At 38.7% G+C, this 17,572-nt stretch overlaps 1 protein-coding gene across 4 annotated transcripts in view; it reads right to left on the bottom strand.

Annotated features, from left to right (window-relative positions):
• Nucleotides 1-14,632, bottom strand: part of SCIN (scinderin) — a 68,046-nt gene extending 53,414 nt beyond the window's left edge. Inside the window, exons 1-6 of one of the 4 annotated variants that reach the window (XM_058019222.1) lie at nucleotides 14,461-14,632; nucleotides 12,612-12,785; nucleotides 12,140-12,235; nucleotides 11,676-11,943; nucleotides 9,633-9,772; nucleotides 3,966-4,355 (exon numbers count right to left, since the gene is read on the bottom strand). In XM_058019222.1, coding sequence (XP_057875205.1) covers nucleotides 3,966-3,978 — 13 coding nt within the window. In that variant the 5' untranslated portion in view covers nucleotides 3,979-4,355; nucleotides 9,633-9,772; nucleotides 11,676-11,943; ... (1 more) ...; nucleotides 12,612-12,785; nucleotides 14,461-14,632. The remainder of the gene's footprint in view (nucleotides 1-3,965; nucleotides 4,356-9,632; nucleotides 9,773-11,675; nucleotides 11,944-12,139; nucleotides 12,236-12,611; nucleotides 12,786-14,460) is intronic. The other 3 variants (XM_058019213.1, XM_058019204.1, XM_058019229.1) reach the window with 3 other exon arrangements.
• Nucleotides 14,633-17,572: the final 2,940 nt, after the last annotated feature.

The raw sequence follows: 17,572 nt of genomic DNA, 5'->3' as shown, positions 1-17,572 counted from the left end.
TTAAAGTTAAAAGCATCTAAGTAGAATTGAGGAAGAGAGAAGAGGAAGAGAGTTTTACTAAGAAACAAGAATTCAAGAACAATTTGAAGAGAGCACGTCATCTTCTGGACGCATTTATTAAATATGCAACATCCACTAAAGTCCAACTCTCCAACAAGAGGTCTTTAAATCTGTTGAAGGAGTGCCTGAAATATTGGATATGGCAGTATGGAGAGTGCAGAGATCCCAGGGAAAAGAATCTTCTCCATCTGTATAAACCAGTGGCTCTTCTAGAAGGCTACTCACAAAGAGGGAAGGGGTAACAATCAAATCTATAGAAAAGAGGTAATGAGCAAAACTGATGGTAGTTATCTAATCTGAGGGAAGATTTAAGTTTCATTTATTTAATTGCACTCTTAAATAGTAGAATAGTGTTTCCCTCATTATTTCCTTCATATGAACTTGTTGGAAGAAGTTCATTGAAATTAATATAGAAAGGAACAACCATTGTGCAATGTTAAACTAAGATCCTCAGGAAAGGATATATTTTTATAAGTTTCTAGTTTCAAGTGTGTTTTGAAATAAAATCATTCTGAGATCGCTTTTTCTCTTGCATGAAGACTATGTCAATGCATTTGTGCATTTAAAGGTGCTGGGAGTGAAAAGCAGAGTACTCACAGCATGTGCATCTTTTACCCCCATTTAGCAAGTAGTGCCTCTGAATTCTCACAGAAGGAGAATTCATTGTAGCTGATTTCACTGATAGATATCCATGGAATAGGCCAGATCCTCTATTCCAGGCAAAACAGTTGTAAGATTATTTAACTTTTTAACTCATTTAAAAGCTTAACTTCTTTAAGCTTTTAAAAATTTTCAAAATAACACAGTTCACTGCAGTGGTATGGCTGTTTTCTAAATACAGAGTAGCTCCTCAGTTTCATCAAATCTCACACATAAACTTATCCTGGATTTGGAAACCATGTATTGAAACTAATTTTTTAAAAAACATTCATTAACATTCACATAAAATTTGAAACAGCTTCTAAAAGCTTGTACCAGTTTTTAATTCACTGGCCATGAACACTTACCTAAGTCACTGGATTATCTGAAGCAGAAAAGAAGGGGAGGAAAAGAGGAAGGATTTATCTTTTCTGACTTTGTGAAAAAAGTCTGCTTGAAGGTTTCTTGGATTTAGTACACCAGCTTGAAAAAAATAAAGATTTTCTGGAGTGTTCAAAACACCCAGTTCTTACCAAGTTCATATAGGAAAGTGGTTATGCCTCACATTTATTTTTTTAAGCACAAGTGTTCTGTTATACTTTCATTAATGAAAGTGGTTTTACACTCTCCAAGAATAACACGTTTGAGAATTATGGACTTTGTTACTGTGTGTCAGCATTTATGTATTAGCCAAGCTGCCAACACAACACCAAGATCACTAGCAAAAGTCCTGTCACAGCATTTCAGAGTTAATAGTCTCAGCACTGCTTCAGTTTCAACAGGGCAGCAAAGCTTCCTGATCAGCCTTCCCCAGTTAAATGAGTTGTTTCTCAGATCACTTATATTTATTGGTGAATCTAACAGATCTGAAAGCAAAGTTCTCTGAAGAACAAAGGCATCCAAACATCCGTTTCTACATCAGGAGCACCAGGTTTATAAAATTAACTTCCTCCATTACTCTGAGGTATTGAAAGTATCCTAATTTCCCCAAAAGCTGCTGACATTTGCAATCCTACTGAAGGCAACTTCTAAAATAATTATCTCATGGCAGCCCATGTTCAAGATGAGATCTTGATATTGCTCAAGAGGTCTACAGAAAGAGATCTATTTTAAATCAAATTCCTGTTTCAAGAGTCTGAGACATACTTACTGGAAACAAACCCAACCTCTGTTTTCTGATTAGCGCTATAGCAAGACAGCATGGAGGTGTCTTGACATTAAATGTTGACCTACCAATACAACATTTATTTTGAAGTTGTTTTCATAATCTAAGTGACAAGAAAAGGCATGGAGGAATATATTGTTAGGCTTTTTTGCCATTCATCAGGAACAAGAACAAGAGAGAAAATCAGAAGAACACACATTTCCCATCATCTGAGGTCTGATCAGTAAATCATACATGTCCCTCAGCCTTAGTGCCAGTGCAAAAGTTAATCTTATAGGAATCAATACACTTTTTCAGTTTCTTGTTTTAAGGAGCCTATTATCCTAGAGAAGGCATCTCCTCAGGGACACACTGCATTATCTCTGCAGACCTAGTTCTGATTCCTCTTCCTATTTGATTGTCCACTGACAAAGGGTAGATACCAAATAAAATAAACAAGGGTAAAATGCATAAGTGATTTGAAACAGTGAATTTTGCAGTTCGTTTACACACTCTCAATCCCAGCTAGCATTAGGCATGACTCCCAGAACAAATTAATTTTCTCACTAAAAACAGGCTTAAAACCTAATGTTTCTGACATTTGTCATCTCCTTATTTCCTTCATGTTAATAATGCGTGAGAGACCGGAATGTTAATGGCAATGACTCAAAACAATTGGCCATTTGCAAAAGCCACAGAGTGCTCTGCTGACCTGGGGCAAAGTAACACCCACGTACAGAGGGGGTGCACCTCCACCACGGGGGCTACAAGCTGGGGTCTGAGCCAGCTAAAGGAAGAGGCCAATAACAAGCAGATCCTGGAAGGTGAGACAGTGCTTTTTATCGCTCCAGGGCTCTCTCATGGAAAATTGGCTCAGATATGAAAACTCCTCTCTGGGGAAGTACAGGGACATTCACCCACAGGCCATAATTCACTCAACTGTGCTGATGAGAGGCAGCTGTAATGTCTCAGAAGGGGCCATAAATCATCCAAGACCCCCAAAATGTTTCATCATACAGTGTAAAACTCCTCACCCCAAGAGGAGAGTATGTTAACCCATTCAACTTTGTGTTTTGTGGGCTTTCCCCATTCCCAATGGATCAGGAGTGCCACCATCACTCATCAAAATTGCAACCAAGTCTTCCTGCTGGACCCACAGATGTTAACTGTATATCTTTCTACTCTTATCCTTTCTTTCGTTTCTCTTAGACATTTTCTTAAGTGTTATCTTTATGCTTTTTTATTATTATAGATAATAACAAAAATGTCTACGTAGTGCTTTCCATTGTAACCAAACTGTTCTAAAATAAACTCTACATATATATATATATTTATAAACATTGATCATTCAGTGTTATTTCACTCTAATACATCCCTAGGGATCTGTTATCACGTACCTGGCTTACCCTCCCCTTCTGGGGCAGGTTATAACAAATATTGTATGTACATGTGCACCCAAACAGATCTACAGCATGCACTGCTTCCAGAATAAAACTGTTGAACATATACCAAGCAGCCTTTAGCTTTTCTTCCAGATCAGTACCTTAGGTCTTTTCCCTGGGTCTTCAGTTTATCCTGCTAGCTTAAATCCCATCCCACCCCCTCTGTGCAATGCTCTGAGGTCTCTGACATTCTCCTGTTCCATATTTCCAAGCCTTCTTGACTAGACCTGCCAGAAGCCAAACACAAATGGTATCTGTATCACAAACATATACCCCTTCCTACATAACTTCTGAGAGTACATTTCTCAAATTTCTACTAATAAAAATAAAAATCCTAAACAGTATCACCCAAAAGAATGAGTGATACCCAGTCTTACAAGACCTACAATGTTGTACAACTGTGATATACTGTGCGATGCTAGGAAAAAAAGGAAACCAAAACAAAGTAAACAAACACCACCCTCCCCCCCCCCCCCCAAAACCCCATCACAATTAAGTTAATAAATAAGTTTATAAATTTTGGACTCTTTTTTTTTTGAATGACATTGCAACAGAAAACTATGTACATGGACAGTGTGCTTGAAATTGCAGATATGGAAGGCACTTAAGGCTTTGCCTTTCCTGATTCGAGAGAAGGATTTCACTTGGTCAATCCAAGGTAGCCAACATGACACACTTACACAGCTCCTGCATGCTAGGGCTCACATTCTGCACAGGCCATGCCAGCCAGTTTTAAAGGCATAATCAGAGGGACACAGTCAGAAGGACGAGTGCATATTTCAACATTTGTTCCAGTACAGGCCATTATATCCCCTTTCCTTCCTTGCCTTCTCCACAAGGTCAGAAAATTTCCTCTGCTGGGAACAGAAAAATTCCTTTGTTATTCTTTGATTTTCTCTGTTTTTAGTTATTTTCACTGGTAACATTTTGTTATTTACTTTCAAAAGTACATAATTATCAACAAGAACAATTATACTCACAGGAAAAACACGCAGGAACGCAGCTTGTTATGGCTCCCGTGTTTTGACATTCCGCTGGCTGTCACGCAATTGCTGTTTTTTTATCCATCTCTTGAGATGAACATTCAAGAAATAACCATCACTGCTTGACTACCATTTTCTTCAAATAAGCAAGTAAGAAGCAAGTGAAAATAACCTGTTTCTCTTTACGAAGTAAAATATGACAGGCAGAGTCAGTTGAAGAACACGTTGTTACAGATAAGTTTATTTTCCAAAGCATAATTTTAGTACAACCTGCATGACAGACACTTCCTTGATTTACTTTTTCCAGCTAAGAAAAGGCCTCTGTGGAGGAAGAGTAGCACTCCAATGTTATAAAGCTTGATGTTTTAAGCAGTTATAGAATAGAGTTTCTGTGTTTCACACACTGTCTGCTGGTTTGTAACTTGAGGAAATCCCAGGGTACTGAAACTAAACAGACTCTTTATGAAAGAACCATGAAGAGGCAGCCTGCAGCCACAGCTGCCTGTCCAGCTATGCACATGCCACTGCCTCTTCCAAAGCCCTCTCCCCACGACTCCACAGCTCCCTCTTCTTTCCCAGTCTCACCCCTGCTTGTTGTCCTTCACCATGGTGTGCACAAAATTCAGCCAGAACAGTCCCAGCACTTCCTGAGCTGTTACAGTGGTTGGTGTCGAAGGACAAGAGGGCATTATTCTCATCTAAGTGAAAAGAGGAATCCCATAATATTTTTCATTTGGCTTCACCCCTTTATTTAGCATTGCACAGGTCTCTATGTGCCTTTTGGGATGCAGTTAGTGGCTTATTAAAGACAGACTCTTATTTAAAACAAATTAATATTTTTCTTCCTTACATGAACTAAATAGTACAGTGTTAGCTAAATGCAGTTGTGTTATTAAGGTAATAAAATTACCCCACTGCTATCAGCACAACATGATAAGGTATAATTGCTCAAAGCAATACTCAATGGAGCAGAGAAGTATCTAGCAGAAAATTATTTTTCTGTTTTTTCCAGTATATTAATTTTAACTGCAGTCAATACAAGATTTATTTTATTGCAAACCAACCTGCTATCTTTACTATCTTTTGTAAATCAGGTCTCAGAAAGATTTTAATAAATAATTCTTTAAAAGTTAGATTTTTAGTACATTGTTAAGTCGATTATTTAGTGTCTTTTTATGATTTTGTTCCACAGGAAAGGCATAAAACTTGGTATTTCAAAGGCTCAGTATCACTTTCAACAGTACTTAAATTTGATGACTACCTGAATACTCTGGGCGTACATGCTAACATTTTCAAATGCATGGGTTTGAATGCATGGGTCATGGAGGAAGAATGTAGAAAAGTGTATTTCAGTTGAACTTGGGGATAAATTCATGGCAAAGAACGTAATCAAAGTTACACAAGTATTGAAAAATCTTAGATTAGAATTAGGAGTCACAGGAACACAGAATCAACTAGGCTGGAAAAGAACTTTGAGATCATCAAGTCCAACCTATGACCTAACATCACCTTGGAAACTAGACCATGGCCCTAAGTGCCACATCCAGTCTTTCCTTAAAGTCCTGTGTGTAATTCACACCTGATTTTAACCTGCATGGTAATCATTCATGAGTTCCAGAAATCACAGTGGACACAGCTAAATCTAACCCAAAGTACAACAGTTTTAGAGACAACATTGAATTTGAATTTTTGTGGGGGATGGCAGAGGATGTACTGAGCAGACACCTTGAAATCTGTTTTATTATAAAGTTTGTTTTATGATAAAGATATATAGGATAAGTTCTATACATATGCAAAATACTAGCATTAATAACTTACAGAACTAGTGTTTTGCCTTTATAGAGTCATCTGGGTGACAGATCAGAACATACTTTTGTGTAACACTTGGTCCTTCTGGTAATTTATGAAATCACAGTATTTACAGTTAACTTGTAAACCTGCTTCTTCCTTTCAGGATTTCAGAAAGTATCCACATTCTTTCTGCATCTGTATGGGCTGCAGTGGTTTTCATAAAGCAGTTTCTAAAGGAACAATCTCATAGTGCTGCCTAAAACAAAGTAATTCACCTCCATTAAGCCTGTTTCAAAGTACACTGAAGGTAATGGAAAAATAGATCAGTGACATTTTTGGTAATGGCTACTGTGCATTACTCATATGCTGGGCTAAGAGGTGCTCACACTGAAGTTGACTGTGTGCCCAAAGGCTGACATAGCTGTCAGCAGCACTTGCAGTGCATTTTCAACCCCACAATGAGCATGCAAAAGTAAAAAGAATGAAAAGATTTTGCCTGTATCTCTAATTGCTGAGGCACAAGAACATCTCTTTAGCCAGCCCTTGATACAAAACCACACTCTGAAGTATAAGAGCTTTGCAAAATGTGTCAGAGGAGATTGAGATCAGCCTGAATAGCAAACATGTCTGCAGGGCAGTCTCAGGCCCCCTTGGACTCTGAGTTTGAGTGTGTAACAGGGGCACAGGTTGGTGCTAATCTGAGGCCAGCATGAGGAGCTGTCAGAGCACTCTGCTTGGGTGCTGCACCTCTTGCACATGTACCTATAAAAGAGCACAATGGGCAGTGATGCAGGGACACAGCAGAATGCCAGTGACACTGCTCTCCTGCTGGGCTCTGCTGGATGCTGCTGCCATGCACCAAGCCAACACTGCAGTGCAGGCAGAACTGCTCTCTGGAGAGCCTCTCAATCTCCATGTTGCAAAGCATCATTACCAGCATTTTCAGATCCAGCCGCTGCACTGTATTGGCAGGCCTGGGTGGGTAATGGGGGCTTCTGTCTGCACAGCTGGATAACAGCACTGCAGCTGCCTTTCACAAGAGCTGCAGCTGAGTGTCACACCCCTGTAGGAATTTGGAAGCAAGTTATCTGTCCTGCCAGTAGCAGTAATGCTCTTAAAGCTGTTTTGTTGCAAGGATGTGCTGTTGGAAGAAAAGAAAACTTTACACTTCTTCACAGTGCTCTTAACAGAAATCGTTGGGTTTGTCTTATATATATATGAGACATATGCATATATATATATATATATAACATATCAGAAACAAAGTAGGTAAACAGAACAAGCCAACATTAAAAAAAAAAAACACCTCTCCATTTATATTCTTAGGATATTTCTTATTGTGTATTTGGGAGTAAAGAGGATTATCTGTGCATAGATTTATAGTAGGCACCTTTGTTTCCTTAATAACCTTTGTACTCCAGGGTCTCCAGCAATTTCACTCACCTCACTGCAGAGCAACTCTGCGGTTTTTTCCTGACTCTTCTAAGTGAAAGAGTAAAGTTGCCTAAGGCAGGAAATGAGTGTCTGTAACATGTCTGTGTGTCTCACTCTCCAGGGCAGACTGCCACAAGGGGCTGCCTCCATCTTGTTGGTCATAATGAAGACACCCACATTTTTAAAGATGAGGTGTCATGCACAGAGCTTAAAGACAAGTTCATTCCTCTTTTCCTCAGGAGCATTAGAAATGCCTTCACATGTATTATAAGAGACCAAAAGTACTTGCAGGAATTTGTCTGAAACTGACTCTTCCCTCAGGTTTTTGGGACAATTAATTTACCTGCTCTGCATTTACCTGCTTTTCTCCATCTGTCAAAGGACCAAGTCAATATCATTCCTTTGAAGGCCTTCCATGTGTGTCATTAGATTACACTGCCACTCCTATCACTATGGGGAGGTCCAGCTAAAACTTGATCATGATTCATGATTAGTATAGATACAATACTATTATCTTATGATTAGGTCTAGCTCTAACAAGAGCTCCAGATCCTAACAACTTCTGAATTTCAGTTTTTCCAGAGCCTTTCATTTGCCATGCACAGAGAAATCACCTCTAACTAGCTGGGTTTGTGTGGCACTTAGGAAATGAGTCATTTACAAGCAGACTGGGGACTTTATCCTTTCCAAACTGAAAATTGGGGAACTGCAAATTTCAAACAATGTCTGGAGATTCATTGCAATTGACAGGAAGCTCTCTTGAACAAAAAATATTCACTTTTTTATTGTCAATATCTTGCATAATTTTTATTTTCAAGTGCTGGATCTGGGAAATCCTGGAGAAATGCCAACCTCCACAACAGTGCACACAGGGCCAGGAGATCCTCACATAAAGGATTTTTACTAGTGTCCCCAGCTATCCACAGTGTCTTTAGAAAAGGCAAAATGATCCAATATGCAATTTTCTGTATAAATCACTTCCTGGGGTGCATTTACCGTGCAGCTTACACACAGTTTAAGTCTAGAGATTTGTGTCCAAGTATGGCTCTGGATATACCTCCAAAGCCCTCAGCAAGGCAGTCTATGACTAAAAAGTGCTTCCCCCTGTTGCACACAACATCCACACACACTGCTTAGAAAAGGAATTGAAACTACCTGACTGTGTGGGGGCTTTCAGCAGTCCATTCCCAGTAATCAGAGTCAAGAGAAAAGCAGAATGTGTCTATTGAAGGAAGAGGGAATGTATGAGGGTTTGTTTTGGCACAGCCTGCTGATCCCCAGCTCCTGGGTGCAGAGGACAGGCACTTTCCAAAGCAAGCGCATGATGGCACTCAGCACCTGTAGTTACTTGCAGCTTGATGGGCTGTGCCTTTATCTCCAGATAATTGAGGGGCTGATTATAAAAAGAATTAGTGATTTGGACCTGTTGGTAAGTAATTTTTAGCAATAGTGAGGGGAATTTGTTAAGTAGAAAAATTGATTTCCATGCTATTTCAGAAACTGGGGCCTAAGGGAAAGAGGTCAAATACTCACTAATATACCAGACAAAGTGCATTAGTGTGTGCTCCATGCTGGTATTTACAGTAATATAAATATATAACTGTTATTATTATCTCCTCAATGCTGTATTTGTTAGTCTGCAGTGATGCAAACTGGAGCTGTTTTATAAGCAAAGGTATTCTGGTTTGTAGATCTCTACATTTAAGAGTTTGGTGTGTATATGCAAACCATAAAAACATCCATCCAGCATCTGCTTATTCTGAAATAGTCAGTGTCTTTGAACAGTCTGATATGGACATCTTGATTCCTAAAAATAAATTACCACATGCAATACTGTGTAATTTTCTGCTAAAGGCTGAAATAAGAAAATGTTCTACAACAGACTATCTTTCCAACTCTATCAAAGCTCTCAACGAGAGCTAGAGAAAGACTCATGCTCTTGAAAAGTTAGAGGAAATGAATGGTCCATGTCCCTAGATCTCCAGTACAGTGACATTTCCCTTAGGATATGCCAGATATCCTCTCAAGACTGGGTGATTCAAAATATTCTGAAATTAATATAACTATTATTTTGTTATTGTTATTTCAAAATATTTTGATGCAGAGAAAAGAAAAAAGTTTTCTTTCCATTTGACTAACCAGTAATGAAGCAGATTTAGGTGGCCAGGGACTACTTGGCAGTAGCAGCTGTGGATCCCACTTGCTTTCATGAGGCTTGTAGGTAAGAAATCTCCTGTCAGAGTCCTTTTGTTCTCCTTTCAGTGGTTCAGGTTCAGGATCTGACAATATTAAGCAAACAGTTTATTTATAAGCTATAGGAAAAACTGTCTGGATTCTAGGATTTGAAAAGCTATGCTTATTGTTAATCAGCTAGGATACAGAAAAAGGAGAACTCAGACATGTATAACAAACATTATAAGCAAAAAATATTCTGTCCATGGCATTGCTGTGAACAAAGCCTTGCCCTTTGCCTTTGCATACAAAGAAAGTAGTGTTTTATGCTACATGGTATGTATGTGTGTGTACTTTAATTTATGTGTAGTTAATTATTTTCAAAGCTGTCCTTACAGGAGGTGAAGTTATAGAAACACTAGAGGGCAGGCACCCATTCTGGACCATCCACCACAGCAGGAATGCAGATGTGGACTATTGTATCTACAGTGAGTACAGCAGACATTGGACTTGAACCAGTTGCCTGGGAACAACCCCCATTAGAAGGCTGAAATTGCGGTCTTATCAGAAAAATCAACACTAACAAGCAGTTTTCAGCTAGTAATGCTGCTTGCATCAGGTGTCCTTGGATCAAAGGGTCCATGAGCGAACTACTGTATTTTCTGTGATCTGACTCTTATTTACAGCTTGGAAGTGAAATTTCTCTAATACTGAAACTTGGGGGGAAAATTACTCTTTGGTCTTCAAGTTTCACCTAAGGCCACTTAAGACAGGTTTGAGGGTGCTGTGCTCTTATTCCTGCTCCCTACTGTTGAAGTAGTGTTCCTAAATTCTCTAACACAATAAACGTGCTCATTGTGAAAGACACATTTGCTATGTCAAATGCTGTGGTTTTAACTTCAGATTGCAAGGACCTCTGGCGTAACCTGTCACAGAATTTGGTAAATTAGCTTCATACTGCATTTGGAAAAGAAAATACATTTTCACATCAGAAAAGCCACCATGCCTAGAACCAAGACAATTGAAGTTAGCTGTAGAATAAACTTCACACGTTGCTTTTAGGTAAGGTAAAGATAACACCAGCCCTAACCACACCTGGGCACCACCACAAAGGATGCCATTTTAGAGTTAGGGTTAGGGAGTAGGTTTCTGTCTGTGGAGAATTTCCATTCTTGAAAGGAAATAAAATCTTAAAATGAGTGCAGGAAGTCAAACAGTCTGGAAAGGACATATGATAAAATCAAATGCAATTGGGAAAAAAAAAAAAAGAAAATGTGGAAATCACTACAACCAAATTGGGTGGGATGAAATCAGGTGGAGTGAAAAGGACTGAAATTTGCCAAAATTATATGCAATGAAATCTCGAATTCAGGAACCCAAGTGAAGTGAATAGACAAAAGAAATCACAGAAGTGAAACACGATTAAAAAAAATTTGAAACAAAGTGAAAACAATGCAATGGAAAGGAATGATATGAAACACCATTAAAAAATTTTGAAACAAAGTGAAAACAATGCAATGGAACGGAATGATATGAAGTGTAGGGAAATGGACCAACCTTGTCAAATTCACACTCATTGAAATTGCAAGGTTTCATTTCCTTTCATGAAATGAAAGGAAATTGAATCTTGAAATCAGAGAACAAAGTGTAACAAACACTCTGAAATTGGGAAACAATACAATAATATGCAATTTAAAAAAAGGAAATTTGGAAGTGGAATGAATACAATGAAATGGTTTGGGATAACATGGAGTGCAGTGAGATGGACCAAACCTTGCCAAATTAATCCTCATTGAAATCACAAGATTGAAATTCATCATTTCATCAAAGGAAATAAAATCTTGAAATCACAGAACAAAGAGTAACAGCTTTCTGGAAAGGCGATATGATAAAATCAAATGCAATTAAGAAAAAAAAAGCAAATTTGCAAATGGAGTGAGTACGAGGAAATGGACTGGGATGACATCAGGTCTAGTTCCAAGCACTGAAACTTGCCAAAATGATACTCACTGAAATCTCAGTTCCCCCTTTCCCTTTCCTTGTGGCTTCTGAGGAAGGTTGGATGGCTTACGAGCTGGTATCTAAAATCAGGAGATTGTTTCTGCCATAAATCTTGTTGGCTTTGGATTGCTTCACTACAGTTTGTTCTTGTGAGAAAGGGCAGTCAAGGCTTGCAGAAAATTTTCCTTGAGTTTCAAAGAAAAATTTTCTCTCTTCTTGATGGAGGATGAACATAATGGCCTGATGATTAATTTTTTCTTCTCAAATATTGCAGTCCCTGGCAAAAAGAAAAAGAAAAACCCAACACACACACACACACACACACACACACACACACACACACACACACACACACACACAAGAGTACATTTATTACTGATTGCTACTTTGGCTATACTTGTCTGCACAACCCAGCACTTTCACTGAAGATAAAGTACAACCATACGTGGTTGTACTTTAATATTATTTTGTACCTGTGCTTAGATGAAGAAATACTTCTTTTTGGTTCTGTCTTTCACTTCTGCAAAGTAACCTGATGAAGGAAGCTCCTGAACCTAGAGAAAGCCCATCTGAAGTCAAAAGCATGGATGTTAGGAATTTACACATTCATACCAGCCTGTAGGAACAGGAACTCTGAATTTCATTTTACCTGAAGGGCTCATCACTATGTAACAACACAAATACACCCCATTTTCATATTTTAATTCTTGTCTCATTAAGCAGTACATCCCTCACAGGAGACTAAACCAGTGCACATGCAGGGCAGCCCAGCAGGGTTTGGGGCACAACTGGGAGCACACCAGTGTCACTTTGTACAAGCAGTAGTGACAAAAAGAACCTCAGGAGAGGGAAATGTTGAAGCTCTGCTCTCCATTAATCCTGATGCATTTTCATCTTTCTCTGCATTCCTGGGCACACCCAGGACACAATGTTAATTAGACCTACCCCATTGCTGTACTGCATCCTAATAAGTGCCCAGATGTTATGTCCTGCCATGGGCTTTCTGGTCAGCCAGCGCCATGAACTTCTTCCTTTTTGCCCAGAGGTAGAAGAAGGTCCTTTCCCACACCCAAGGATGCCTCTGGGCAGGATGAAGGACCATTGGAGCAGCATTATCACCTTAAATAGGCAGTAAAGTATTTAGCTTGGTGCACAAACTGGATGTAGATACTACCTTATCCATATTTTCTGTTTTATCTCTGTGACTAAGAGCCACTCACAGATATCTTTCTTACACAGAGCTCCTTTTGTGCCCTGAAAATCTGAAAGAAAGACATGGATCATAAGGGTATTGCAGCAGGCCCAAACACAATAAAAACAAATTTTTCCTAATCTAATACTCAATGCTCAGGAAACCTGAAGGAAAGCTCTAACATTACAAATTTCTTTTCTTTGTACTTATTCATTCTGAGAAAGAATTTTTTTTTTTTTTTCCTAAAAGAAGGTCATGGTCCATTGAAGGATAAGGGCATGTGGAAATATGTTCTTACCAATAAAGCTGTGTTTCTGAACAATGATTTGAGTGGGCAGCTTACTGGAGATAAATCAAGTACCCACAAATTACTTCTGGAAGGTCACATTTCTGTGCTCTTTTTTTTCAGGTGATTTTGGTTCCCAGGCCATGCTCAGCTGTGCTGTGCTGCCAGGACAGGTTCCTTCCAGCCCAGGACCACACAGCTGGAACACTTCCAGCCGCAGCAGATCCCTGATGCAGGACAGCCTTTGGGAAGGGTCCAAAACTCATTCTCTACTTCACAGATCATACTCAGGCTATCCAAACACTGAAGCACAACCTGGCCCTGCTGCAGCTTATGAGGAGGTGAGTAGGGACTTTGAGTGGGCACTTTGTGTTCTGAGGTGGCCCAGGGTTCCCGTCAAGTGTGCGTGGGCAGCCTACAGGCAAACCAGCTGCCCCACCATAGCCAGCTGCTGTGTTTACCTCATCATATAATAAATTTTGGAAAGAATTTGACTGTTGATTCTTTCTACATGTAAAGCAGCCTTTTCTTGTTTTGTAACTAAACTTAGATATTGGCAGACTGACTAGGCCAGCTTAAGGTCCAGGTAAAGCAGGTACGTCCCAAGGTTAGCGGGATGAAGAGCACAAGTGCTTCTGTTCTTCTACTCTGTGCTAAAATTCTACTGTCTGAAACTTTGCATTGCTGCTGTTGCCATCATGAAAAGATGATGTATGCACCTGCCCCTCCAACAGGCAGCAGGAGCAGAAATGTTCAGCTCTGCAGAGCTGTGTGTCCTTCTCTTGTACTCCTCCCCCTCCACAATAAAGTTAGTCCCATAATCTGAAGGCAGCAAAATTCAGAATTTGCCTGTATTCCCAAAAAGACTCAAAACTGCCTAACACTCAAAACTGCCTAACACTCAAAACTGCCTAAAACTGCAGAGATTGTGTTAAAAGGATAACTTTTCTCCATTTCAAACACAGGTAACAGACTACTAACATGTTTGTTGTATGAATGCACATTTCCTCCTTACCTCTTAATCACTACCTATTTTCTCTAGCCCTAATTTCCTTCCTAAAACCAAGGGTTTGCATCCAGAGTTTCTAAAGCTATACCATTCTATGACTCTCCATTAATTTCACCAAAGCAAAAAGTCTGTGTACTTCTACACATCCCACCTCTGCCAGCTTTGTTACCATTGATTTTTGATGCCTCTATTTATATCTTAGAAACTGGAATTCACTGATGCAAAGTACCTACAGATTCATATGCACAGTGGTGAATAAAGACCTCAGAGAGATGCAGAGAACAGAAAAAATAGAGATATGACTCACCACTCTGCAGAGACAGGGATTTCCAGACAAACTTCATCTGCTGTACCACAGAAGGCTTTCCTTTCCTCTTTTCTCCAGGAAATTAAGTGAAGTAATGGACTTGCAGCACACACTTACTCAGGGAATTGTTTATTCTTCCATTGTACAAAAGAGATGGAATATGCAGTCTACCCATCTGTGTTGCTAAGAAACAGGGCACTGTTGCCTTGGGACTTGATTCAGAATTCAAAAAAGAAAAGAATGTCTCAGTAGACTGCATAAATGCAGCTTGAAACCTAGCAACAAGGCCAGAAGTTCAATATGCTTCTCTTATATGCTAGGAAACAAGGGTATTAGAAGGAAAATATATGATTGAGGAAAAGAAAACAGTAATTTGAAAACAAAACAGTGCTGCTCTATCACCAATTATCCTAATGGATGAAACGATGTTTTACTAAACATATTTTTATGACCTGTAAAATTTGATGGTGGCCTGTGCTTTGGGCATGCTCGTATTGACTAAAACAACTGAATAGAAAGGAGCAGCAGTATTTACCCCAGTATTTCCTAAATATTCATCTTGTTTAATAGAAGTGACAACACAAGAATCAGGATTGCAGAATTAATTTCCATTTGTATTTCAGTTTTCAAGCATTCTGCCAACAGAACAGTTTAATAGTTGCTACACACACCTTGAAATGGTCACTTGAAATGGCCTGGATTGTATAATTGGGTGTGATTACTTACCCACATACACATAGACTATTTTCTCTATTTGCTTATGTGCAAGTGAAGTATAAATTATAAGTCAAAAATACATTCTTTACCCTTTCACCTTAACAAATGGTCATTGTATGCTATTGGAAATTACTTTGGTTCAACCAGATATTTCATTGTAAAACCTGTTCTCTCAGGTTGCAGAATGTCACTACACCACTGGAACTTTGGCCAGCACTCCAGCAGGGAAGGCCAAGTTTGAACTGAGTTATGGTTCTCAGCTGATTAAACAGAGCTCACTTGGGGTTTTTTTTCCCCTTTCTGATATTCCATCTTGAAATTATAGAGAGATATTCTTCAGATTATATGACTGTGTACATAATCAATTTAACTGGAGATGAAGAAGGAAGCAAAATTCAGAAGTACAAACAACCTAGAGCCACCCAACAGTTATCACATTTGTTCTCTTGTTTTTCTTCTTAAAAAATATACTACTTTGAAAACAAAGAAAAGAACAAAAGCTTTCACCCTTAAATATTTATAAGTTTACAGCACTTCCATGCAGGTCCTTCAACATTTACATTTTTAAATTTTTCAGAGTCAGGACCAAGAGACTATCTGGGAAAATACATTTTTTGTTTGTTTTGGTTTTAAAGAACATTAAAAATCCTTTGAGAGGGTACACCTTTTTCTCTGTGTTTAAGGAAATTTACATTTTTTCAGGCTTTTAGCTAAAAAGGAGTTAGGAGGTTGTAGTTGACCTTTTTAATAGGACTTTGTTCAAGTAAGAAGGATTTCCCAGGGATCCTGAAGTAAATTATAAGATATAATTAAATGGTCCTTTGCACGGTTGTGCTGCTTAGATACCTACAGTTTTACTGACGAAAAAATAACATCAAACGAACTTCCTGAATACTTTGAAGACTTGTATTCCTTAAGTCATTTGAAGAAATAAAATAATTTCTCATGGCCAGCAGATGGCAGCATGTTACTTACTTTGCAAAATAAAGGCGTTTTAAAACCCAGGAAAGCCAAAGAGTAAGCCGTTTTGCTCTACCATGGAATAGCAGGAGGGCTTGACATTTTCCTATACAAAACCACCTCATCTTTTCAGCTGAATATAAGCTGTTTGTAGACTTAAATAAGATTTAGAAGATCTTAAGAGTTCAAGCTGGAAAAAGCAGTAAAGCTAGTCAGGATCCCAGTCTGAGCTGCAGAATCGTCTTAGGGACAAGCAAGCACAGATGGAATATCATACCCAGATTTAACCTTGAACACTGGAGCTGTAGCCAACAGTATCTAGACTTTTTACCTTGAGAGAAGGTATTTCAGGGGAAAAAAAAACGACATCAAAAATCCAGAAAGAGCAAAAAAGAAAGTAAAATCTTCCCATTCATTATTTCTAAAAGGTGAAGGAAAAAGTGGTAAAGTATATTTTTTTCAATCACGTTATCAGTCAAACCAAGACTATAAGAAAAACTCATCCCTTGACAGGACCATAAGCATGACCTTTGGAGCATGTTGTGTTCTTTGATTTTTTAGGGTTTTTTAATTGTTCTATGCTGTATTGATTCCAAAGAATCAGCAACAACAACAAAAAGAGAAAAGAAACAAGGAAAAAAGGAAGTTTACTTTTGATTTTGAAAACAGATAATTCTTATCACCACTTTCCAGCCTCTGTTAGAAATGGAATATTTTCTTTCCTTCTGGAAAGCTTCTCAGGTTCTTGGGGTAGTGACCTACTTTTTTCCTGTATTTCTGTGTCAGCTAAGGAAAAAGATTTCAGGGCACTTGTTAGGGACACATCCTAGCAATAGTAAAAAAAATTAGAAAGAAGACACTGGCTGTATCTGATTAAGTCCTTGCACCCATGCAGAATCAGAGTATGTCCACTGAAGTCAGTGTAAAGGTAATGTGAATCAGAATTAATTATTGAAAACCACTGCTGGAGCAACAGGAAGAAAGATTACATTACAGCAGTTTGGATTCTGTATAAAATGCTGATCAGTATGTGATAACAGGATAATATTTCATTGTTCCTTAACCAGGGTATGCAGTGGTGTTTGAGGTTAAATGGGGGCTTAGCGTTCCCTTGCTATAACTCATGTAAGTAAGGAACAAGCCTACAGATTTCATAAATCCACTTCTTACTTCTCAAATCTTATTAGAGACTGAGTAGAATAAATCCTGGTTTACACTAAAATAACTGTTTCATTTCCCTCACTCTGAGCAGTTGTTCATCAAACCAGGGAATGCAAGACTGAAATATCCCAGCTGACTCCAGGATCAATGCCTACAGGTCCAGGCCAAGGTGACACATCCATGGTTGCTAATTAGTCTTCTTATTCAGTGTCATGCAAACACAGCTCTTTTGCATTTCAGTGATGGAGTTGAGAAATGCAGGCAGCTCAGAGCT

This window comes from Melospiza georgiana, chromosome 1 (genome assembly GCF_028018845.1).
Source record: "Melospiza georgiana isolate bMelGeo1 chromosome 1, bMelGeo1.pri, whole genome shotgun sequence".
In the NCBI taxonomy this organism is placed as follows: Eukaryota; Metazoa; Chordata; class Aves; order Passeriformes; family Passerellidae; genus Melospiza; species Melospiza georgiana.
The sequence above is the reverse complement of the archived record's forward strand: the minus strand, read 5'-3'. Positions and strand labels throughout refer to the sequence as shown.